Raw genomic sequence first — 25395 nt, 5'->3', positions numbered from 1 at the left:
AGTACTCCATTAAGGCTGTGTTGAAGGAAAAGATGTAGGAATCAATGAATGTATGGTCTCCGGGCCTCCCACCTGCCGGACTCCTCCAGTCTCTAGAGAAACTGGGAGCACCCCCACCCCGACACACATACACTGAGGGGAGACTCCCTTTTCTGGTCCTCTCCGCGGTGGCACTGGCCACCTGAACTGGAGTGACCTGCTGCTTTGGCTGTCCCTCTGTGGGCTGGGACAGGTCCTGGAGGGTGGGACCTGGTCAGCCTGGTCCTCTGAGGCATCCCCATGCCTGGCACCATGCCCACTGCACAAACATTTGCTGAGAGTCAGGCCTGGAACCCTGGCCACCCTGAGGGCAGAAACTGTCACTCTTGCTTCCTCATCTGCTGCGGGCACCTCCCTCCAGGCAGTTCCAGGGAGTGTGGGTGCCTTCATTCCTTTCCCATCTTGTCAGAAAAGGACTCCAGCCCAATATGTCAGGGCTGGGAGGACAGAAGGAGGCTCGAGACAAGGCCTTTCTGCTCTGCCGCCTGCAAGCATAAGGGCTGTCCAGAGAGTTCCTGCTGCCCTGGTCCCGTGGAAGTAGAGTGTTTCACAAATATTTGTTGAAGGGTTTAAAAAATTGTTTTCTCTGACTCTCAAATCACTATGCCAATCGCTGTACCACCCCTTTCCCGGTGGCACCACTGAATTGGAGGACAGGGCCCCTCGGGGCCTTTGATCTTGAGGTCAGTGGCCTTAAAAAACAGGAGGCATCCAGGCCCAAAGGCCAAGCCCAGAGGAGGCCCCCACTGTGCACCTTGCTGCAGCCAGTGCAATACATTCACTCAAGAATAGAGTCCAGAATCTGGATTCCCAGCCCAGTGCTCCTGCCTGGCACTGGAGCCACTGCTGAGAAGAATCTAAACCCTAGCCAATTCCCCAGACCATTGCATTGCTGCTTCCTTCTCCACAGAGCCAGCAAGAGGCCAGGTCTACCTGCCCCCAGGGGAGGGTGCTGGGCCATTCTGGTTGTGCCAGGCTGGCCCCTGACAGCCACCACTACAATACAAAGTAATCAGTGTCAAAGTCAGGAGAGAGAGGCACTGTGTGGTGGAGAGATTCCTGGAAACAGCTTTTGATCAGCACATTGAATCCTGGGGCAGGTCTGGTAGGAGGAGGCAGGAGAGAATGACAGAGGCGGGAGAGCAGAGGAGCGTCTGCAGGACAGCAGGGAACTCTCTGACTGAAGTGGAAGTGTGTGGAGGGGAGGGGTGGCTGTGTGGGGGAGGGGGAAGGGATGCTGGGCTGAGATGGGGTTGACTTTGATGGCAAGTCAGCGAAATTGGGCTGGTTCCTAAAGGGACGAGGGAGCCAGTGCAGATTCTTTTTTTTTTTTTTTCAACATGAGTTATTTATCAAACAGTTTACAATTTAAGAAATGTAAGCTTACATTTTTACAATGAAAGTACATTATTTACAATTTGAGAAATTATGTCAGTTCTTTTTTCTCATTTAAATGCTCCTTTATTTTTTGAGCATTTTTATTTTATTTTATATATTTTTAAAATCATTTTTCATTTTTGCACAATGCATGCATTTTCATCGTGGTTATAGTCCCCATACAATCCACCCACCTTGTTTTGATGCTACTTCCTCCTCCCCTCCCTGCCCCCTGCAGTGTGTCTCTGGTTTATAGTTGCTTGTTGATTTTGATTTTTACTTTATTATAATTAGTCTTTTTCCTGGTCCCTTTTTTAGGTTTTCTAAATTCCTGCTTTGAGTGAGACCACAAATTAAAGAGCTTCTGCACAGCAAAAGAGACAGTAACCAAAACAAAGAGACACCCCACCAACTGGGAGAACATTTTTGCACACAACACTAATGATAAAGGACTGATCACAAAAATCTACAAAGAGCTGATGAAACTCAACAACAACAAAGAAAATAATCCAGTCAAAAAATGGGCAGAAGAGCTAAAAAGAAACTTCTCCAAAGAGGAAATGCAAACGGCCAACAGGCATATGAAAAAATGTTCAACATCATTTGTCATCAGGGAAATGCAAATCAAAACTGCAGATTCCTGAAGGAGGAAGCAACACACCTATCAGGGAGGGAGAACTAAGAGATTGGCCTTGGAGGAGAGAGAAAAGGTGAGGATGAGAAGGAGGACTTGCTTCTGGTAATCGCTGGACAGGAGTTTACCAGATTATTTGTCTAGCATTTATATTATCAGATTAACTTGTTGCTCCACAGTGGGCCAGCGGTGGTTAACTTTCGGTGAAGGAAGGAGAAGCTGCCAGCCACAGGGCCTGGGAGGAACCAACTGGAGGAAGGGCACTCTACTTAGGCAACGCCAGTTTCCTGGGGACTTGGGGGTGCAGAGGTTGCTTGGGTCTGGGGGCTGTTTCCTGCTGGGTAAATGTTTTTCTTGTGCTTTTCTGGGCAGCCTGTGTAGGTAGCTCCCAGGCTAATCCACACCCCAACTCCCCGGCACCTGGGAGTAGCGGAAAGCCGGAGACTTGGGTCCAAGTCCCAACTCTGCACACGCTCTCACTCAACCATCTCTCTCCCTCAGGTTCCTCAGTAAATCACCTGACCTGCCCACCTTAGAGGCTTACCCGCTTAGATGAAAAATCTAGATCTGAAAGTGCTTGTAAACTGTAATGTGCTGAACCAACATAAAGCGCTGTTCTATTTTTCTTTGAGTAAGCTCTATACTGTCAAGAACAACCTGCTTCTGGAAGGGTCTTAAATAAAGCCATGCATCCAGCAAGGGAGGCAGCCAGGCCCTACCCTGAGCCAGAAGCCAGTAATTCTTTAATTAGGGCAACGCTGTTGGGACTTCCTGAAAACTCTTCGCAGAGGTGGTGGTTGGAGGTTTCCTCAGCCACAGAGCTGCACTGAAACCCTCACTCTGTGCTGTGTAGCTGACTTTGTGGTGGGGGCCATGGCAGGGGCAGAACCAAGGCTTTCTAAGCATTGTTAATGGGTCTGCTGCAGCCTGCTCCTGCCTTCTGCCCCAGAAATGCTGAGGTGTTCTGCTTTCTACTCCCCTGAAGACCTGAGTGTGGAGGTGGGCCCAGAGTTGTTCAGAGAGGTCCGATGCCCACAGCTTCCTGGGCCTGGCTCTGCGTGCATTCCAGAGTGTGACTGAGCACCTTCCATATGCCAGACCAGGCTCTTTTCCACACCTGTCACACCTTTGGGCAAGTCATGCCTTTTTTTTTTGGGGGGGGGGCTCAGTTTCCAAAGCTGTCTGATTTCTGAACCATTTATGTTTCTGTCTCTTTCCAGGGCTCCCCTTGCTCTGTGCTTACACATTGGAGCAATATTTTCATGCACGCATGTATTCATTTGTGCATTCATTCATTCATTCAGCATATATTTTTTGAACAGCCCCTGTGTGCAGAATGCTGCACACAGGAAGTTTGTAGGGATTCACATGGCCCCATACCCATGGACCTCATAGTCTAGCAAGGTAGACGCTACTAAGCAGGGACACGTCGAAGTTCTGCCAGTACTCCCCGCCTGCTCCTTCTCCCCCCTCCTCTCTGGTTGCAGTCACACTTCCCATCATCCACCAAAACCACTTGTGCAATTGTTCCAACGTGGAACAAGGAATCTCCTTTCCACCCCTACATTTTAAGGTCCAGTCCAAAATGCCACTCACTCCATGAAACGTTCTAGAATTGTTCCCACCCAAAACAAATGTTACCTCTGTTAATCTCCCAGGAAATTGCTGCCTCTCCCCGGGACATTATCTCTTGCTCTTGTATTCTAGGTAGTGATGTCTGTCTCTTATCTTTGGGAGGGCAGGATGGTGTTTGTTTCATTTCAGGGTCCCCAGAGCAGAGCTTAGGGCCCTGTCATAGTGGCAGTCATGGGGCAGCTGCACCCACAGGGGTGTATTAGAGCTGGGGAGGTTCTGGGGTGTGGGAGAGGACTGCTAAGTTCTGAGAGGAGGAAAAGGCTTCATTGTGTGGGCAAGGGGCTGTGACTGGGGCATGCAGGACAATTAGATGGCCCAGGAGGCGGCTGGGCTGCAGTTGCTGGGCATCTATCTCCCAGGTCAGACTTGCTGTGAGGCTGGAATCCATAGTTCTGGCCTTGGGCTTGAGCAGGGGAAGTAGATAAGCTGATAGCAGACCTGTTTCCATTGGGCCACCACTTTCACTGTGGTTTCCTCCACGTCCACCCTGCATCTCCCGCACTAGAAAGCCTGGCCAGACAGGCAGCAAAGTGGGGGCTGTACAGCATGAAGTAGGGAGTTCAAACTCTGTTCAAAGCAAACCCTGTATGAGGCAAGGCACTGCACTGAGGGAATGATGAACATTAGCTTCTCTATTCTCTCAGTCCGTCTTAAAGTCCACATTCTTCACCTCCATTTAGTGAACAAAGAAGCTGCAACCCAGACAGGTGAAATTGCACAGAAAGAAGGAGGATTTAGGACTCAGCTGCAGAGAGGAAGCAGTCCTCCAGGCCAGCTCCACCATGAAGGTATCACACCTTAGAGGACACACAGAGACTGGTAAGGTTAGATGCAGGAGATGGGACCCTGGGTGGGGAGATGGGGGTCTGTGCTTCCTTGCCGCTCTGCCTGCCTGCCCGGGAAAGGCTGTCCACACTGAAAGGGTCCACACTGGGCTTGGCAGCCATGATGGTTCAAAACTGATGGCAGAACAGGAGGAGAGCGAGAAGGTCCCAGAAAGAAACAGCCAGAACCACTGTTCTCCCCTCAAATCCCCTCACCCCACCCGCACACAGTGACACCAAGCAAGCTCCCTACCATCTCAAAAGGAGGGGCAGAAGTTCTACGTTCTGGGGGGGCTGATCTTCGAAAAACTCTTGGAAAGCCTCTAGGTGGGTAAACTAAGGCCCAGAAAGCTCAGGTGAGTCGTGCAAGGTCACACTGTGAGCTACGGATAAATGCGGGACCAGAACCCAGATTTCCTGCTCCCTTGAGGCTCACTGGCCAGGTCTCCCGCCTCAGTAGGGCGCTGGGGACGCGCGCAGGAGCCTCCTGCGCCCCGCGCACATCTCGCTCCGCGCCTCCCCGGAGCCTTTAAGAGGCGGGGCTTGGCCGCCGGCCCTGCGGCCCCGGCAAAGGCTGGGACTTTACTCGGGCGCCGGAGACCGAGCCCAGTCCACGCTCCATCAGCCGCCGCGGTCGCAGCGCCCCGAGCTCGAGCCAGGATGAGCGGCAGAGTGGGCGACCTGAGCCCCAAGCAGAAGGAGTTACTGGACAAGGTGAGCGCGCGCCCGCCCGGCCCCCGCCCTGGCCGTGGCCCTCGCCCAGCGGCCGCCGGCGATGGATGGGACCGGGCGGGGGGCGCGCCACGGTCCTCGGCCGGCGGTCGGCGGCTGCAGCCGGCTGCACCTGGCGCCCCCCGCCCGGTGGCCTGTCTCCCTCCCTCCCTCCGCCCGCCGAGGGGGCCCTGGGAAGTTTGGCCGCCCGGGTCCCAGCGCTGAAGGAGCCCTTGGCGGTGCCACCTGGGAAGAAGTGGTTGCTTGGAAGCCCTGGTAGGCAGCTGAGGGCACAAAGGCAACATTCATTCTCCAGACTGGCAGCGGGGCCCTGGGGGGCAGGGCCCCAGGTTTCCTCCCATTTCCGGGAGATTTTCCTCTAACCCGGTCAGTGGCTGGATGGCAAGGGCCCTGGACAGCTCCTCTGGTACTTGGATGGCCCCTGCTTAGGCCCCAAGTCGCTCTGTGACCTTGGACAGAATCTGTCCTTCTCTGTTGGCTCCTTGATGGCATGAAATGAGATTGGGCAGATGCTGTCTAAGGGAGCACTTCCAACTGTGAAGTCTAGGATCCTGCCCACAACTCACTGGGTTGGGGTGAGTTTGAGCTGAGGCCAGCGCTCCTCTCTCCTCCCCTGGCTGGGGACTTGGGCGGACGCTTTTCAGGAGGTTGAGCGATAAGCCTGGCTTTGCCTTGGCACCTGGCTTTGCCTTGGCATCTGGGCCAAGGAGGGGGACAACAGTTCCTGGGCTGGACCCCTCCCAGCCAACTGTCACCCCTGGGGAGAGGGGAGGTTGACTGTTCTTGGAGCTAGGGACTGGGTCTAGTGTCAAGGAGTTTTCCATTGCTGGGAAAGGGAGTGGGAGTGGGGGGCAGTGTCTCCTACTGCCTCCGGGGAGGCCTAGACACTGCTGGGCCTTCCTTATCCCAGGGAGGCTACAGAGGCTTCAGATTTTACTGCTGACCTGCAGGGGAAGTCAGGCAGAGAAGGGATTAGGAGGTGATTAAACTGGAAACCAGGGTCTGGGTCTGGTCCTTGGTGAGAGGTGGCTTCACATCTTGCCCTAGATGAGCAGTTTCTTTGGGGCTCTGGGAGTTGTTTGGGGGATGGACTGAGTCGCCAGCTGACCCAGGCAAGGGGCAGAGATGGATGTCATATGTCAGCACTAGGGAAAGGTGAGTGACTGGGAGCAGGGCACTTTGGGGGGGCTGTGCACACAGCATAGTGAGCAGTTGGAGGTGTGGCCATCTCTTGGGGTCACTGTCCACCTCTTGTTTGGCTTTCCTGCACTTTCCCTCCTCGTGGCTTCCCCCTTCCTGGTCCCTCCTCCTGCTGCCTTTGAAGTCCGTGCAAGCCTAGTTCAAATGCCACTTTTTTCTATGAAGTCAAATGGGACCACCCTCTTACTAGCTCCAGTCAGTCCCCAGCTCATTGCTCACCAGTCTAATTACTAAGGGGGCCAAGACCACTGTGGAGGGGGCATGCTCTGCCTCAGACAGACTCAGGTTAGCATCCTAGCTCTGCTGACTACTGGCTGTTTGACCTTGGGCATGTTACTTAGCCTCTCTGAGCTCTCAGTCCTTCATCTATAAAATGGGGACAGTACTACCTCTAGGCATTCTGAGTGAGGCGTGAATAAGATAAGTGCCAATTCAGTGCTGGCACACAGGGAACGCTTGGGAAAAGGACAGCTTTTATTGTGGCACGGCCCAGAGTGTCTGTGATCACCGTGAGCTGGGAGTACATCTGCCTGCCTGCTGTTGGCAAGCGGAAGGCGTGCGGGTGCACAGTCAGGCAGGGGCAGTGACTTACTCCCTTCCCACCTCCTCCCCGCCCCCCGCCTCCCACCTGCAGGAGAGTGCCCCACGAAGCTCTGCTGGTGTCTGCAGCCTTGACCTGTGTGAAGAGGGTCCAGCAAAAGCCCTTACAGAGAGTCTGGGGCAGAGGGCGGTCAGGGTAGGACCTGCCACTCACCCAGCTGCCTCTCCCTACAGTTTCGGGAGAATGTCCAGGATGTGCTGCCCACCCTGCCGAACCCAGATGACTATTTTCTCCTGCGCTGGCTCCGAGGTGAGGGAAGAGGGGGTTTGGGGGGCTGGGGCAAGGACTTGTTCTGGGTAACAGAATGGCAGCCTTTGGAAACCTTGCCCCGGCCATCAGAGCATCTGGAGTATTCGACCTTCAGAGGCGAGAGGGCCCTTGCAGTTCCATCATCTCAACCCTCCTATCGGGCTAATCATGACACTGAGGCTCAGAGAGGTGAAGTGACTCCCCCCAAGTCCCACAGTGCTTGAGCTGCAGGCAGAGGGAGGGCCAGCTCCCAGGTCAGCACCTTTTCCATTCACCCCATAAATCCACTCTGCATATGGGTGGAGGAAAAATCCAGCCATGTGGGAAGTCAGAGGCTGATTTACAAGCAGAGTTGTGGCCCCTGGGAGATGCTGGCCCCTCTGTGGCTGGTTGGAGTGGCAGGACCTCTGCTGCCAGCAGTTTAGGCAGCTCTAGGGAGAGTGGTGTGCTTGGGGAACACCGGTGTGGGGGGGTGTTTGACCTGACCTCTGTTGATAAGACTCACCTCGAACCACCATCAGGTTGTAGACCCTGAGATCTGGTTCCAGCTCTGCCCACCACACCCCCCACCCCCGGCTGCGTCACATGGGTCAGGGACAAGCATCTGCCCCAGGGTGCTCTCTGGGAGAGCAGGATGAGACAGGGTGCCCCACCTATTGCAAGATGTGACACGACAGGGCCCTGCATGTGGTGATGAAATATACCCATTCCCTCCCGCATCCGGGTCAAACTCAACCCCCTGCCTCAATACCTCAATACCTGAGATCTTCCTGTTCTTTTCTCTTTTCCTCTCCTGTGATTCAAGTCATGTGCCACCCTGTCTGCTTCTTCTGACACACTTTTTCTTTATAGAAACTTTATTACCAGACACAGAAATAATAGAGAAAATTCCACTGTGCTAGGTTAGCAGAGATGAAGATGCGAGGTAGACTCATACCCTAAAATATGAAGGTCTAAATCGTGCTCCTTTATTTATAGACACAGACACACACACACATGCCCTGGGAGTCTTGGGTCTTGTGAGGAGGTGCATGTCCCTTTCCTGTCCAGAAAGTGAGTAGAGGGATTGCTAGCAGACACTCCAGTGTGGGCGGCCAGGAGGGCCACCTGGATCCCTGGGTGCCTTGGGAAGTCCCCCAAACAGCTTCAAACCCACCTCCCCAGCCCACCCCGAGAAGGTGGTGGAGGGGCGGTGCGGGGGTGGCAGTGGAGCCAATCCAAGTCTGGAGGAGATTTTGGCCCAGCATTTGCTAAAGGACTGTAGCCGGAGGGGGTGGCGAGAGAGTGGGAAGATGCAGCAGCCGCCTTAAAGGGCCAGCTGCAAGCTGAGCAGACACACTCCGGAGCTGCTGTTAGGTGAACCTCGTGATTTCAGAGAGCTGTTGGAAATCAAGCAGCTCCCTTTTATTAACAGGAGGCTGGCCTAAGGTCTTGGCAGCTGGCTTCCCAGACACCCCCAACACCCCAGCCTGGGGTACCCCCTCTTCTTGCATGAAGCCTGACAGTTCCCCAAGATCGCGCCCAGGCTCAACCTCCCTGCTCACTGAACACTGAAGAGTGTGGTCATCCTTGTTTGCCAGAAAACAGGCTCAGAGAGGGAAGGGGACTGACCTGAAGGCACACAGCTAATGCAAAGCAGAATTAGGGTGAAACCTCAGGCTTCTGGTTCGCAGATCCTTTCCAGTAAGCCAGAGCTGCCCCCTGAAGCCAGTCTCTGTCTCTTCAAATACAGGAAGTGTCTCGTCTGTACTTGACTTGTGCCTCACATTTCTTAGGCAGGATCTCCGGCCTGGTCAGAGTCTACTAAGAATTTCAATTAGGTTTTTGGTTCTTCTTCTTCCTTATTATTTTTTTTTTTTTAAGAAATATTTTCTCTTTCTCCTTTTGATTCTAGAGGAAAGAATTGCAAGGTGCAAGCCATCCAGCAAGATGTCTTTCTCAAACCTAGGTGTAAGCTCAGGGTTCTACTCTTTCTCCCTTCCTCCCATGTGGCCTCAACCCCCGGCCCTTGAGAGCAGGTACACAAGCTCCCCAGACTCTCCCCCACTGACTGGGGCTGAGCTCTGGGAAGCCCACCAGGGAGGGTCGATGGCAAGATAAAACAAGGAGGTGGTGGGAAGGCACTCTGGTAGTGCCCTGAGTCCTGCTGGGAGCTGCCCCTGGCCGGGCCAAGCAGCAGGAGGCCTGGAAAGGCCTGACTTAGCAGGCTGGGTACCTGGCAGTACCTGGTGCTGCCAGGGGCCAGTGGTGACTTGGGGTGGGTTCTTGGAAAAGATCTGGCAGATAAAGGCTAACTGGAGAGCATCTCTGAGATAAGGAAGCTCACAGTTCATTACCACTCCTGTTCCCTAGACAGATAATGGCTCTCCTCCCAGTAGGGGTGCCCCACCTGTGAAAGATTCCACTGTCCACCTAGGCTTCCCCATTGGGAGGAGATACTGCTAGGCGTCTTCCAAGTGTTTCTAGTTCCTTAGTGGACTCAGCAGAGATGTGCAGTATCCTGTTCAAGGCCAAACAGGTCAAAAGTGGAAGAGCTAAAAGCAAGCCCAGATTTTGTTCCTCTAAAAGCTGCCCCCCACTGCCATGATGGTGTGGAAAGGGGTGACAGTCAGAGGGAACTTCCCAAGAGTGAGGCTGTTGAATTGTGCCAACGTGTGTCAGCTGATGATGGGCATGGTGTCTGTCGGATCTTTGGATGCACCCTCTGGGTGTAGGCAAGTGGATTGACTTCCTGGAATGTGCTCAGCCACTCCCGGGGAGCAATGATTAAGGGTCTGATGGCAGTCCAGAGGGCAGCCTTTCTGGCCCCAGTTCAAGGGCTGTCAGCAGATCTCGATGTTGATCAAATCCATAGAAGACACACAGCTGGGACCGACGGTTCATAGGTCAGATGACACAATTGATCAGAATCTGGATCCCAACTGTTTTTTAAAGGATGAAATGAAGCTGACTGTAACGAGATGGAATTTGATAGGGAGGGAACTAGAAAACCACCTCGGCACACATAGGATGGAGGCTTAGTGGCAGCACAGGTGTAAAGGATTTGGGGGTTTCAGTTGACTGTAAGCTCCACCTGAGTTAGGGGTGTGACGGTTGCCAAGAAAGTTCTGAGGCTTTACTGAAAAAGGGTGGACCACACCTGGGGTTGTGCTCAGCTCTCAACAGCATGCTTTGAGAGGGGCACTGGCAAGCTGGAAAACAGCCAAAGGGAAGTTGTTTGGATGGATTTGAAACCAAACTGTGGGGACTGGTTACAGGGTCCAAGAATGAGCCACTTGGTAGCAGCAGGGGACGCTCCAGGTGGCAGGTCAGAATCTGCTACTATCAGTAGGTGTCAGATGACTGAGGACGCACCCCTTACTCTGAGTGTTTGTAGAGGGGCTCTCTGCTCATTTAACAGTGAGAACTGAGTGCAAATGGCCACTTGATTATCCGGGAGCAGGTGGCTTTGGGGAGGTGGGGCAGGACAGTGAGCTCTTTGTGTTTAAGCCTGAGCAGGATAACTTGTTGGGCCCAGGTGATCTTTGATGCTGAAACTTTCCAGGAAGCCTGGGAGGAGGGTGATCTGCAACCCATTAGGGTGCGCCCGGGTCCTTTGAGGAGATGGCAAGGCTGACTGGAGGCTCATCTACCCATCCATCCTACTGAGTTGTTCTGCCAGCTCTACCCCAAATTACTGGACAGCTACGTTCATCTTTGAACTGTGCGGCAAGTTCTCAGGACTGTGGAGGAGATTGACTTTATATGAGGGAAAGACTAAATGATAAGGGGCTCCAGGGTTCGCTTTCCCTGAGAGGAGATAAAACCCATCACCTGATTGCATCCACTAGGGTAAAAACTCTTTTGACCCTGAAATGCAAATGCTGCCTGCACCTGCTCTGAACCTTGACCTGCTCTCCCAGCAGACCCAGGGCCTACGGAGCTCCAAGAGCCCTCAGTGAAGCTTCTCATATGAACTCCTATGTGTGGGTGACCGGAGAGTCAGTGGGGGTGACGAAGAAGAGCCAGCCCCAGCACGGGAGTAGGAAATCTCCCTGCCCTTTGATGCCCAGTCTGCTGGCCTAACCCTGACCATGTTTCCTTGTTATAGCAAGAAACTTCGACCTGCAGAAGTCTGAGGCCATGCTGAGGAAGGTGAGATCCATTTTGGCTCCAAATCCCATTGCTGCTCCGTCCCTGGCCATCAGAATCACACCATGCTCGGGCCTCTTTTATCCATCCCACCCACCCCCCACCGCCCTTGGCTAGCATGACATGGCAGAGTATTTGCTGACCATCACTGCCTTCTCCCTCTGGGACAAAATGCATTCCCTTCCCGGGAAACACAGCTTTCACGGTTCGGGGCCAGCCAAGAATGGTCATCTGTTCTGCTGAGATTTCTGAAATAGGCAGCGCCTTTCTTTTCCATCCCTGCCGGCTGCCTTTTTGTGACCCACTGTTGGTCTGGGGGTCTGTTCATGCTGTCACCTATTACTAGGTGCCTGTCAAGCTGCAACCTCCTGTTCTTTGAATGCCCTGATTGTGTGTTCGCAGCATGCGGAGTTCCGGAAGCAAAAGGATATTGACAACATCATAAGCTGGCAGCCTCCGGAGGTGAGGACAAATGATGCCTCCTCCCCCATGCAAGGTCTATTAAACCTGCAGTCTGTACCCTGGGTATATCAGATGGGAACCCTCACAATGTCCAGTGAGCCCCAGTGGCTCCCAGAATGGGTGTCCACGTGGAGGGAGAACCCAGAGATGACCCAGGGGCACCGGGTAGGGGAGGCTCCCCTGAGCCTGCTGACGGGGTATCTCCTCATTGTCACTGTTCAGGTGGTCCAGCAGTATCTGTCGGGGGGCATGTGTGGCTATGACCTGGAAGGCAGCCCGATCTGGTATGACATCATTGGACCCCTGGATACCAAGGGGCTGCTCTTATCAGCTACCAAACAGGACTTGCTCAAGACCAAAATGCGGGACTGCGAACTGCTCCTGCAGGAGTGTGTCCGCCAGACAGAAAAGGCGAGTGCGCTATCAAGGTTGCAAATGAGTGAAGCGCTGCAGAGGTATTCAAGCAGGAGCAGAGGGTCACACAGGGTTACAGTTTAAGCACAGATTCAGGGCAGAGGCCTGTTGGGATCTTATAGACCAGTGCGATTTCAAAGTTGTAGGGACTGACATAATGTTGCCAAATTTTAATTTTTCCAAGTAAGAATTTAAAAAATATTACCAGCTGGTATTGCTATAATTTACCCCAAAACTATAGAAATGGCATAATCTCAGACTAAAGGCAGTTCTTTAAAGATTTATTTATTTATGCAGGGTGCAGGCCAGAGATGCAGGGGGTGAGAGGATTCACCAGAGATAAAGTGGGGAACAGAACAGGCGGATTGATTGAAATACACTGCTGAGGGGAGCAGCGGGAGAGACAGGAGAGGTCTGCTGCACCATGTGGGTCACGTCCCTGGCAGCAGCTTCGGAATGCTGCGACTTAACCCTTGCGCCACCAGGGAGGTAAAGGGCAGTTCTTTAAATTGACTCAATTTATCTTCCAAAAAACATAGTACATTATTGTCATTTTCCTTTATTATCTGGGCACCAGTGAAATCTTTGTCAGGGACCACCCAATCTTTGGACATGTATTTGGGTACCAATGGTGTGGATGATCTCAGAGTCTGTGCTTCTTCATTCAGAGAAAGATAAGGTCCTCTGCTCCCACTACTGAGAAAGGGCTGAAGAGCAAACTGGAGCTGCCACCAGATCTTCTCCCCTTCCCTCCTCTTTAGCAGCTGTAAAGATCCACGCCGCTATCTGGGAACATTTCAACACTGTCATCCACAAACACTCACTGAGAGCTTAGTGTTTGCAGAGTCTGGGGGTGCAGGGGGGCACACTTGCTTGGGCTTAGGTTGGACAGGGAGCAACCGGGCCTGGGAGGTAAGTGGCCACGCCAGGCCATGGACCAAGCACTACACACACTGCACCCGGGAGGAGGGAGGCTGCCAGGCCGCACTGCAGAGCAGAGGGACCTCAGATGTAACCTAGATCCACCCAGTCATTTACTGGATGAGAACACAGAGACCACAATTCCGGTCTGGGGTGATTATCTCAACTGGAAAACCCTAGGTGTGGTCCTGTCTAGATCCAGTTGCATTATGAGTGCATGGTGCAATCAGCATTTGCCCTGAATTGGGGTGGGCTTCTGCAGTGGGGTGGCCTGATTCAACTCTTTGCTCCTCTGTCCCCTGCAGGTGGGGAAGAAGGTGGAAACTATCACCTTGATTTATGACTGCGAGGGGCTTGGCCTTAAGCATCTCTGGAAGCCTGCTGTGGAGGCCTATGGAGAGGTCAGGGGCAGGGCTGGGAGGTGTGTGGAACGGGGAGTGGGTTCCTCTGCTAGGTGCCCTGTGGGATGGAAGAAGTGATAGGGGCAGAATCAGCCTGGAGGGAGCAGGGCCTCGCCCTGGGACATGGGTCTGAGCCCACAGGACTCAGTGATTTTGTTTCCACAGTTTCTCTGCATGTTTGAGGAAAATTATCCTGAAACACTGAAGCATCTTTTTGTTATTAAAGGTAAGATGGGAACTACCTGTGATGAAGCCAGTTGGGAAAGAGCAGCCAAAAAGTTTCCTGGGACAGATTCAGGAGAGTCGATAGAGTCAGACAAAGGAGGTGATCTAAGGACACATTCAGAAGACCGACCCTCGACATATGTGGACCACTTTATTATTTGCGAAGCTTTTAGCATTCATAACCTCCTTTGAGCCACCTACCCCACTTGACTGTACCCTACAGACAGGGAAGCTGGGACTCAAAGAGGTGCCCTGGGTTGCCCACATGGGCCCATAGCATTAGAGAAAGTGGCTCAGGAGGCTGTGGGGGGCATTGTTGGGGCAGAATGGACGCTGCCCCAAGCCTCACGTGGCCTGCTCTTTGTTGCAGCCCCCAAGCTGTTTCCTGTGGCCTATAACCTCGTCAAACCCTTCCTGAGTGAGGACACACGTAAGAAGATCATGGTCCTGGGGGGTGAGTAGCCCAGACTCTTCTCAAATCCACAGGATGATCTGTGACCCAAACTGAGGGTGGCCTTTGAGGCGTGGCTGTGGCCACCAGGGTGAGGCTCCCTCTGCTGGTTTGGTAGCAGTGGGACCCAGGAGAAAGCTGGGCCTGCCTATATTTTCATAAGAACTCTTTCTCTCAGACACTTTACAAGAAAGTACTGGGCTTAGCATTGTCGTTTCAAAGATGAGTGAAATGTACTAAAGAAGCTTACGGTGTAGCAGGAGGGAGAAGACCTCTAGAGAGAAAGCCTGCTAGAAAGGGTACAGAGGAGAGAGCTTGCTTTCTGTTAGGGTCAATGAGGAGTGGCTTTGTCCCTGAGCACCTACCATTTGCCAGGCCCTGGACTCTGTGCCAAGGCTACAGAGGTGAACAAGACAAAATCTCTTGAAGAATTCCCCTGGGGAAAAGAGGCACAAACAGATGTATATCAGCAGGATGTGCAAATGTAAAAGAGGCCACTCAAAAGGCGCACGGGAGTCTGAGCAGAGGTACTCATCACACCTGACCTAGGGAGGAGGCTAGCTGCCTCAGCTGAGTGCTATGGGATGACTAAGAGGTGGCTGGATGAAGCAAGGGAGGAAGCTGTTGGGCAAAAGAACAGAAAAGACATTTCACACCGTGGCACAGGTGGTGGTTACAGAGCACATGCTGCTGTGGCAAGGGATGAGGCTGGAGAAGGAGCCAGGAGCCAGGTCACCATGACACCATGGTGACAAGCTGGGACATGGCACTACAGGAACTGGAAAAAAGTCCTCAACAGGTAGTTTTGAGCAGGATTAGATTTGAAATTGAGACAACGCATTGGCAAGGTTGAGAAGAATAGATACCAGTTGGCACACGACAGCCATCGTTCATGCAAGAGGTGCTGCAGGCCTAGGCTGGGACAGTGGCAGTAGGGAAAGGGAGGAGAAGATGGATGTAAGACGTAGGAAGCAAAACCGCAGAACTCAGCTGACTGAATAAGAGAGAAAGAGAAATGTAAATGGACTCCCTGGTGCCTGGCACGAGTGGCTGAGTAGATGGTGATACATTAGTTCAGCTGCAGAAACAACCAGAAGAATAGGCTGGAAGTGAGTTGGAGGAGTGTGAGATATACCGATATATCTCAATATATACCATATATCAATATGGGGATACTTGAGTCTGAGGCTTAAGAGAGTGCTTCAGGCTGGAGATTAGGGAGTTAGCAAGTGATTGATGAAGTTGGGAGGGAAGCAGGTCAACAGGGCCTGGACATGCAGGGCAGCGTAGAGAACGTCAGGGCACAAGGGAACCAAGTAAGGAGGCCCCAGAGGAATTGAGCCAGCCAGAGGCTGATGGGAGTAGAGTTTGCTGGAATATTAGGTGAAGTGGTAGGAGAAAGGCCAGGAAGGTAGATTGGTACTGACTCATGGAAGACTCGATGCCTCCTATGGAATTGAACTTGGGGAGAGGCATTATTCACTGCTAGGCAACACAGCAAAAGTGGTGATTTTCCAAATGTTCAACATCACTTGTCATCAGGGAAATGCAAATCAAAACTACCATGAGATACCATCTTACACCAGTGAGAATGGCACATATTAAAAAAAAACCAGCAACAACAAATGTTGGCGAGGTTGTGGAGAAAAAGGAACTCTTCTGCACTGTTGGTGGGAGTGCAAACTGGTCCAACCACTATGGAGAGCTGTGTGGAGATTTCTGGACCTACTAAACATAGAGCTTCCATATGATCCAGCAATTCCACTCCTAGGTATTTACCCAAAGGACAGAAACATCAATTCCAAGAGCACCTGCACCCCTATGTTTATAGCAGCTCTATTTACAATAGCTAAGCTTTGGAAACAGCCCAAATGCCCAAAAATAGATGACTGGATCAAGAAGATGTGGTTCATATACACCATGGAATATTACTCAGCATTCAAAAAAGATAAACACATGCAATTTGCAGCAACATGGATGGTGCTGGAAGGGATCATGCTCAGCGAAATAAGCCAGAAAGAAAAAGAAAAATACCGGATGGTCTCACTCATAACAGGAATCTAGAAAACTTAAATAAGGGACCAGGAAAATGAATAACTATAAGAAAGTGAAAATCAAAATCAACAAAAAACTATGAAACAGAGACACTCTATGGGGGGTAGGGGGCGGGAGGGGAGGGATTGGGATCAAAATAAGGGGGTTGCAATTGTATGGGGAATATAAAAATAAAATTTATTATTAAAAAAAAAAGTGGAGATTTTCCAAATGCCTGCTGGGCCCCTGGGGAGTGGACTGAGGCATTCTGGAAAGCACAGGGATTCTGGGCTTTGGCCTAGTTCTGGCAGCAACGAGTGCTGCTGTTGCCTCAGTTACTCTCCCTGTAAGATGGGAAGAATCCTGCTGGCCTCATCCCAATGCTTCAGCTGAGCTGGAGGAAGAAATACAAAATCTGAGCAAAAGGCTCTGATGACTTGTTTTTTCTGCTGCTACCACCCACCACGAGCATGAGACGGTGAGGTTTCTGGGCAGCAGAGCTGTGGAGGAGGCTCAGTCTGTTCTCCCTCCCACACCTGAAACTCTTTCAACCAAACCCACCTTGGGCAGAGAAGGTACAGGATCTTTGATGGGAGAGGAGAGAAACTGATCCCGGGCTGGTTAATGGAGTTTAGCAGCACAGATTAAATCATATGAAGACCACCGGGCCCTATTCCAGGACTCATGGTCTCAGGCCCTAGAAATCTAAGGACAAGGAGACCGAGGACAGTCTCTATGGGTTTCTAGCCAGCCCCAGCAGCAGAGAAGACTGGGTTGAACCCCATGACTTGGAATTGCTGCCTATATATGGACTATATAGTCAGCATGGAAAGGTTTCCAGTATCAAAATATTGTCCTTGGCTGATATTTGTTTAGAAATTTGGGAATAGTCGTTCTCAGCATTGTTTGTGCTAAAGTCAAACACTCCCAGTCAGGAAAAGACTTGGCTATAATTAAAAACAAGAGCCCAATCATTGGCAGCTAAACAGTCTCAAACATGAGAAGTAAAATTGTGGCTGGGGTAAAGCCAGGGGAACCCTAATTTAAGGTTCCTTTCCAGTGATGCACTTAGTAAGTCACGACTGAACAGGAAGTGGGGGGACAAGACACGCACATCTGTGTCCTCACAGAGTTCAGTTTAACCAGGACAGATTTTATTCAGATCCTCCTGCCTGTGCACATGCTGTAGAGAATGCCTTTCTTTGTTCCCTCCTGCTTGCACTTCAAATGTTTGTATCACCTTCCTGGGGGTGATGATTCATTCTCATTTGTGTGGAGCACTTTACAGTTTACAAAACCCTCTCAAGTGCTTAGTTTGCTTCACTCCCACCAGAATCCTGCAGGCAGAAGGATCAGGCTTAGAATAAAGGTTGCCTATGGTTGCTCAACTGGCCAGAGGCCGTGGGGACTGGACCCAGGTCTCCTGACAGCTGGTCCAGGGCAGGGCAGTCTCTGGGTGATAGCGCCTCCTGACCCACCTGCAGAGCTATGCACACACCATAGACTTCTAATATCCATGTTTTAGGGGAGGGGGCACAGATGGCTTTTTTTCTGCTGCTTTTGTACAGGCTGCCAGGGCTGGGCTGAAACCTTGCCTAATCATCACCTTTTTTCCTCCTTCTTTTCCTCCCCTGCCAGCGAACTGGAAGGAGGTTTTACTGAAATATATCAGCCCTGACCAGATACCCGTGGAGTATGGGGGTACCATGACTGACCCTGATGGAAACCCCAAGTGCAAATCCAAGGTATGGGTGGCCAGGGGCTGGAGGAGGCCTGGGAAATCTGGCTCGAATGTGCACTCCAGCTTACTTCATGCTCTGCTTCTAGATCAATTATGGGGGTGACATCCCCAAGAAGTATTATGTGCGCGATCAGGTGAAACAGCAGTACGAGCACAGTGTGCAGATTTCCCGTGGCTCCTCTCACCAAGTGGAGTATGAGATCCTCTTCCCTGGCTGTGTCCTCAGGTAGGGACCTGGGCCTTCCGAGATATCTGATCATTTTAGCAGTAGGTGCAGTTGGGGTATAAGAATCTCTGGTGGCAAAACAATCATGTTTGAATGGGTGTCTGCCCTTTGCAGGTGGCAGTTTGCATCAGAGGGGGCGGACATCGGCTTCGGAATTTTCCTAAAGACTAAGATGGGGGAGCGGCAGCGGGCAGGGGAGATGACAGAGGTGCTATCAAACCAGAGGTACAATGCCCACCTGGTCCCTGAGGATGGGACCTTCACCTGCAACGACCCGGGCATCTGTAAGTATCTCTGTCTTGGCAATGCTTTGATGCCCCTGCCCTAGCCTTCTGCCTGTGAGGCCCCTCTTTCTCCATGGTCTTAGGGTCTCAGCTTTAGAACTGGAATTTCAACCCTTTCTTTGCATTGAGGAAGACTCCATTTGGAGAGGGAAAATGACCCAGCTAGGGAGGGCCTCTGACTTGATGTTTCCAGGTAAAGGTGAGTCACAGTGCTAGGTGGTCACACAGGTTCAGAAGCTCTGCTATCTGGTCCAGGTTCAGCTGGATCTGTGGTTGTGACTAGTCATCTCTTGGGGCTTCTGCAGACATCAGAGAGGTAGAACTGGCTGGGTGGGTGCAGGCATTGCAGGGTGGGTGCAGGGATCAAAGGGTGAGCAGAGAGCTGAAAAGCCCAGCCTTGACCCCTCTGAGCTCTACTCATCTCCAGGTTGAGCATAAAATCAACAGCGTGTGGACAGAAGTTTACCCAAAAGGCATAAGAATGGCAAATAGGCACTTGAAAAGGTGTTTATGCTCATTCAACTTTGCAGTATCTGTTAAAATGCCCTTTAATTCAGCAGTTCTACTTTCGGAAGTTTATCCTACAGAAATATTTAGACAAATACATAAAAAAAATAGATATAAGGATATTCCCAGCTGTCTAGGAAACTGGCAACAAAATAAGTAACTATAATAAGGTCATAAAAAATTTTGATCTATCCATACACGGCATAAATATACTCATTAAAGAGAACAAATTGACATGTGAGATGTCTGATACATGTTAAAAAAATGAAGCATGAAGCAGAGCATTAAGTGGTATACATTCACTTTGGTTAAAAGTAAGTGTGTAACAGAAAAGAACTCTGGGGCATCTATGCTAACTCTAGTGGTGGTTATCTCTAGGATGGTAGAAAACGTACAGAAGGCTTTCATTTATTATACCGGTTCTGCAGCTATAATTTATTTTATCATGTACTACAGGGATAAGCTGAAAAATCACATAGGCACACAAAACCCCACCGTATCTCCAGTTTTCCTTTTTTTCCATTATTTTTTAAATATGCAGGTGACATTGGCTTATGATACTATATGTGACTCAAAAATACAGGATGCTGCCTCTTCAGATGTATGTTACCACACCACACCCACTGCCAAGGCACCCAGTCCACCACAGTACTCTGGGCCCCCTCCTACCTTTGCTCTCCACTCTCCCCTCCCCCATTGGTAGTTGTGCAGATTTGTTTTTGATTTGGCTTTGTCTGACTCTTTTTCTCTGTATTTGACATATGAGTAAATCCATCTGGTATTTGCCTTTCTAGTTCTCTTTCTACCCAAGCAGGGGACCAGGGAGGGTAAATCAATGAGAGCAAGGGCTTTATCACTGAGCTGAGTTGGACTGATACTGATTAGTGCTTAGGCAAGTGACAGCCTCGCTGAGCTTCAGTGTCCTGATGGCTACAATGGGGATCAAATTCTCTACTTCATAAGGACACGTGATAACTCAAGGTGATAAGGTTTGTACAGCACGTAGTATAATGCCTGGCATACAGCAAGCACTCAACACACCGTAGCTATTATTATTATTAGGGCAAGGCCTGGGGAAGGGCCTATTTCTGTGCTGTGCCCCAATTCTACAGCAGCATCGCCAGATCAGAACTAGCCTCTGTGCTTGTCCACACTGTCACCCCAACCTCACACTGTGTCCTCCCCACATCCCGGGCAGCCTTCAGTCTCTACTGCCCCTTCCTTAAAGACATTTTGTGATATGGCTCCCTGGAGAGAAGTATTCTCATTAGCAAGCAGCTTAGTGCCCCAGGGAGAAGTCCTGTACTATGTGCTCAGGGGCAACAAGGCTTAGCACCAGCCCAGGCATTGTCATCTACCAGGGATAAAGGATTGCACACACACAAGCTTGATTTTGTTTTTTAAATGGGGAGGAGCTGAGGTATAGAAAAGGAACATTCTCTCTCCCACAAAGTAGCTTGCGTAGACCCCAAAAGATAAAACATGAGAGAATCATAGAGTCCTGGTGCAGGAACTCTTAGTGACAGAATGGACTCCCAGGCCAGGATGCAATTTACCCAAGATGATACAGCCAGTATAGAGTACACCCCATTTTCTAGCATTGCCCATTAACCCCCTATAGTACCTGAAGGACACAACCTGAGAAAAGACCAGGAATCTTTTAACATAATTAGGTTTAGGTTTGCAAAGCCCAGAATTTTAGCTCCTCTTGGATCAATTACTAGATGGAATCTGCCTGCAGGGCCTTGGTTACCACCTGCTTTTTGTGTATTCACAGGAGCAAAGGCAGGCCTCAGCAATAGTGGGCCCTCCCCAGGTATAAAGACAATGAAGTGGGAGCATCTGTCGTCTGGGGCCAGGGCTCCGGCCAGAGCCCACAGAACCCCGTGTTAGGTTACAGGCTCACTTGGGGGAGAACCAATAGGTTCCCTGAGAAGTGGAACATAATCACTCAGTGGAGAAATTAAAACTCTGTGGCCACCTCCAATGGGAAAAGCACATTAGCCAGCCCCAGGCTGCCCTGGTCTTTGCCCAAGTGGTCATTGCCAAGTGCTTACTTACTGATGAGAACCAAAGTCTAAATCGATTTCACTTTTTTTTTTCCCCTTAACTAGTATTTGAGGGCAACTCAGTGTAGAAAGAAGATGAGAAAAAAAGATCTGGATTTTGCCAGGAGTGCACAAAATGGCTTAGAAGACCTGAAGCATTGTGTGAAGGTTAAACAGCTCTGCCAGGTAGTGCTGAGCTAAGCTCCCAGCTGGGCACCAAAAGGCCTGGTTTCTGAACCCCCTATTGCCATTGATTCTGAGTATTTTGAGCAAGTATCTCCAAATAATTGATTTTGCTTGCTTCTTCCTTAAAACAAGGGGAGTGGGCTAGTGCAGGAGATGTTAATCTGGGGTCTGTGACTCCCCAGAGCAATTCTAAACTTAAAAGCAACACTTCATTTTTATAACAAATGGTGTGCAATTGTTACAGGGCAGGGAGAGGGGCACCCCAGACCCCACAACCTGCCTGCTCTAAATAGGTTCTGCCCTCCACCACATCAACACAAAACATAGGAGACTTTAATGGGAAGGAACTTTAATACAATTAGGAAACAATACAGGAAAGGCAAGGAATCTAGTTTCTAAATCAAGCACCCAAAGTTACCCGACCCCTCGTGGGTAAAAGTCCACCCAAGCGGAACTGGCCCAGAACAAGGCCCCAAAGCCTGCCATAAATCTAAAGCATCTTCCAGTGGGGACCCAAAGAAAAGGATCAGAAACAACCAGACAAGTATGGACGGAAAAGAGCAAATTCAAAATCAAGACAAAAACCGCCATTGTCACCTCCCCACGGGTCTCTCACCCACATCTGTGTCACCCAGTCCACGACCAAAAGGCAAGCGCAATTTCTTCACATGTCTCTCTGCTCCCTGTGCCTCCTCCAGGTCTCCTCCTGGCTCCATCCTGCTTCTTAATCCCACAGTCTCCTCTGTGGCTTCTTCTCTCCCTGCTCAGCTCCACCCTCCTTTTGGGTGGGGCAGGAAACCTGGAACCTCCCCCTTTCCTGAGGACCACCCAGTTACACAATGTCTTTTTTCTGAAATGAAATTCACAGAAAATGCACCTACACACATAATTTAAAAATCAAGATAGATTCCTCTCTGATATAAGAGAAATAAAAGGATGCTAACTTTTAAAATTAAAACATAAATCTGAGGACATGATTATACCCATCCCTACCCTTCCTTCAGAATGGTACCTTTGCCATTGAAAGCACTGCCCCGGCAGGTCTGTGATGGGCTCCAGATCTGAAATAGTGTGCTTTCCGCAGATTCTCAAGGGTGCAGCGAGTTCCCCAACGAAAGTTAAGAGCCCTAGCCAGGGATGACCTCTTGGGGTTCTGTTGTCAAAATGAGCCAAAAGGTTCACGAATTCCATTTCCCACAGGCCTGTGCCTCGGAGCAGCCCCTTCCTTGTTTCTGACAGCAGAATGTCATTTCAGGCAGAGCCATCTCACTCCTGTTTCTTGGTCCAAGGAGTTCAAAGATTTCTCCAGCATGACTGCTTGCTAAGACCCTGTCACCTAGTGCAGAGAGGAAGCTTCTTTCCAGAGGGACCACTTACTCTGAAAGACCTCTGTCTCAGAGAGGAAAGCAATGACTAATACTTACTTGAAGAAAGGGGTGGTTGATGTGCCCACCCCAGATCTAAACTATGTATTTTATTCAGGAGCAGGAGAGGGGAAAGGTTAACTCTTAGGATTAAATACACAGTTTTTGTTTTGTTTTGTGGCAGGAAGAGGACCGAGAGAGAGAAGGAGCAGAGCTAGTGTTTTTATTTCCATCTCCCTTTTCTTGAACAACTTTAAAAAAAGGGGGGGGGTTTCAAGTAAAAGCAGTCTGTTTCTTGGCCAAAGTTTGGAAGATTTCCCTGCCAATTGCATGCCCATTTTCTCTCCCTGGAGGAAAGAACTGCTAATAAGTCCTTTATCCTATTAAATGTTTTTTATCCCTTTATAAGCATTGTTTCTTTATATATAGGAAATAGACACACACAAGTATATATTCACAGGAATGATATGTTAATTCAGTATTGAAGGAAATTTGAAACTTGTCACAGATTTGAGAAAAGCTTTACCTTTAGATAGCACCTTGGGCGTGTCCAGGGATCAAGCCATTTTTGCCCCTAGTGTGAAAATTAACAAACATGTTAGAAACTGTTTACAAATTGTTCTGCAACTTGCTCTTTTGGTCTAAGGATACACTGTAGAGTTTTTCCAGTCCTTTCTTTTCATATCAGAATATTTTGTCCTACAATGGCCATATAAACTGTTTCAAGCTATTCTCTTTTGAACATCTGGTTTTACCTAATCTTATTATTACAAGAAGTATTACAGTGAGCATCTTTGCCCATTTATCTTTCTGTAGGATAAATTCCTGGTTCTAAAAGTGTGTCAGAAACTGAGCAGTCAGACTTTCCAGGGCCCAAATCAGGCAGCAATGGTAACTGAGGGAAATTCCAGCTCTATCACTTCCTCATTGAGTGACACAGTGACCTCCTTTTTATATAAAATCGGACTAATGCTGAACTCAGTTATTTTGAGGAATGGTGAAGTAATAGATACAGATTACCAATGTGGGGCTCAGACACCGAAGCAGCCATTGTTACCATTACTTTTATTATTATAACAGCTGCTGCTACTAATTCTGCTTCCCCTTTCAAGGAGCAGTGCAACCTCTAACTCCCCTAAAGTCTTTAACAGTCTATAAGGACCCCTTCCTTTAAACTGATACAGTCATCTGCCACTCATTGGCACTTGGCACATTCTAATTTTTTTCTCTCTATGAATATCTTCTCAGACGGGCTTGACTAAGTTTCAAAAGGAAGGAGACTGCTTATGCCACCTTCATCCTCATCACCTACCATACTCGGTGATATTGCTAAGTCAACAGAAATTGTTGTCCATAAGCTCTTAGTCAGAACTGCCTGACTGGTTTTCTGCTTCCCCTCAGATGTCCTGCGGTTTGATAACACCTACAGCTTCATTCATGCCAAGAAGGTCAGTTTCACTGTGGAGGTCCTGCTTCCAGACAAAGCCTCAGAAGAGAAGATGAGTCAGCTGGGGGCAGTCACCCCAAAGTAATGCCTCCTCCCACAGCAGACCTGGCTCCCTTGGTGTCTCCCTGTCAGTTTCTATCCCTTGTAGCAGTCATTTCCTCAGCACCCTGAAGCCTGAAGAAATTGGGCTGGAAAAATGACCTCAGGCTGGATCTGGGGAACTTTTATTTCAGAATTAGGAAGAGACAGAATCGCAGGAGTGGGACTCCTTGTCTCTCAAATTACTGAGGAGTCCCCAGGGGCTGGGCACCATGATAAAATCTGTCTTGTGAGCTGTGCCAACTTCACCTGTCAAGTAACAGTTAAGATAGGAAGAGGGGTACCACAGGTTGGCAGCAGGGAAGAAATTAGAAGAAAGGGGAGAGACTGAGATCTAACACTTCAGGGATGCCAGTAGCAGAGGAGAAACTTGCTCCCAAGTGAGCATGTTTAAGTCTAAATCATAATGAGGAGTAGCAAGGTAGACTGTTGCTAGAATTATGGTGGGGGTCAGAGGCTCTCCTAAACTTTCTATTACCGGGGCTGGGATCTTTTTGGCTCTTCCCAGGTCTTGAGAGATGGCCCAAGTCAGCAAAGATCTTCCCATCCAGGGGCAGACAGGCAGGCCTCCCCATCTTGAGAACTTCAGTAACTTCTGGGCTCCACTGATTGCCTCTTTAATTACTAATGATTGTCAGTGACTCAGAGCTTTCTGAGACAGACAGTGAGCTTTGGTACCCAGCATTGTCCTCCAAAGCAAACAGAAGCACAGGGAAATTACTTCCAGGGATCATAGTTCCATGAAGGACCACAGAGGCCAGGGGTGGGCGTGAGTTCTGTCCACTCCCCTTTTCAGTGCTTCCAGCCTCTTACCAAATAACTCTCCATTTGAGCACCCCAGACAAAAACAAGACAGAAATCAGTGAGGGTACTTCCCCGTCTGAGTGTCTCACTGTGTCCACCAGGCCGCTTTCTGGCTGATCTGAGCAGGGCCTTAGCAATCCCATCTCCATGCGGGGATTAGGGCACGTGCAGTGGGTTCCTCGTGCGCGCAAGGCAGGCTGGCTGCCCTGGCAGATGGACCAAAAAGCCCGTTCAGCATCTGGTGGAGCCAGGAGCTAGTGACAACCACAAATAGTCTCTCACACAAGCAGGGATGACCATGGGGGAGCGCAGCCACCAGCTGGACGGCACCACCATCGCAGGCAACCAAGTACTTAATT

At 50.2% G+C, this 25395-nt stretch overlaps 1 protein-coding gene across 2 annotated transcripts; it reads left to right on the top strand.

Annotated features, from left to right (window-relative positions):
- Positions 1–5169: 5169 nt before the first annotated feature.
- Positions 5170–24218, top strand: SEC14L2 (SEC14 like lipid binding 2; the record flags this gene model as incomplete). Of its 2 annotated transcripts, XM_084253698.1 has the most annotated exons (12): positions 5170–5223; positions 7216–7291; positions 11382–11425; positions 11825–11884; positions 12107–12295; positions 13525–13620; positions 13786–13846; positions 14216–14299; positions 17969–18075; positions 18158–18297; positions 18412–18581; positions 24088–24218. In XM_084253698.1, the coding sequence occupies 12 exons, from the start codon at positions 5170–5172 to the stop codon at positions 24216–24218; spliced, it is 1212 nt and encodes a 403-aa protein (XP_084109824.1). The 2 variants fall into 2 exon arrangements, with proteins under 2 accessions (XP_084109824.1, XP_084109825.1); XM_084253699.1 differs by lacking the exons at positions 11825–11884; positions 12107–12295.
- Positions 24219–25395: the final 1177 nt, after the last annotated feature.

The sequence above is a fragment of the Talpa europaea genome (genome assembly GCF_964194135.1).
Source record: "Talpa europaea genome assembly, chromosome: 14".
NCBI lineage: Eukaryota > Metazoa > Chordata > Mammalia > Eulipotyphla > Talpidae > Talpa > Talpa europaea.
The sequence above is the reverse complement of the archived record's forward strand: the minus strand, read 5'-3'. Positions and strand labels throughout refer to the sequence as shown.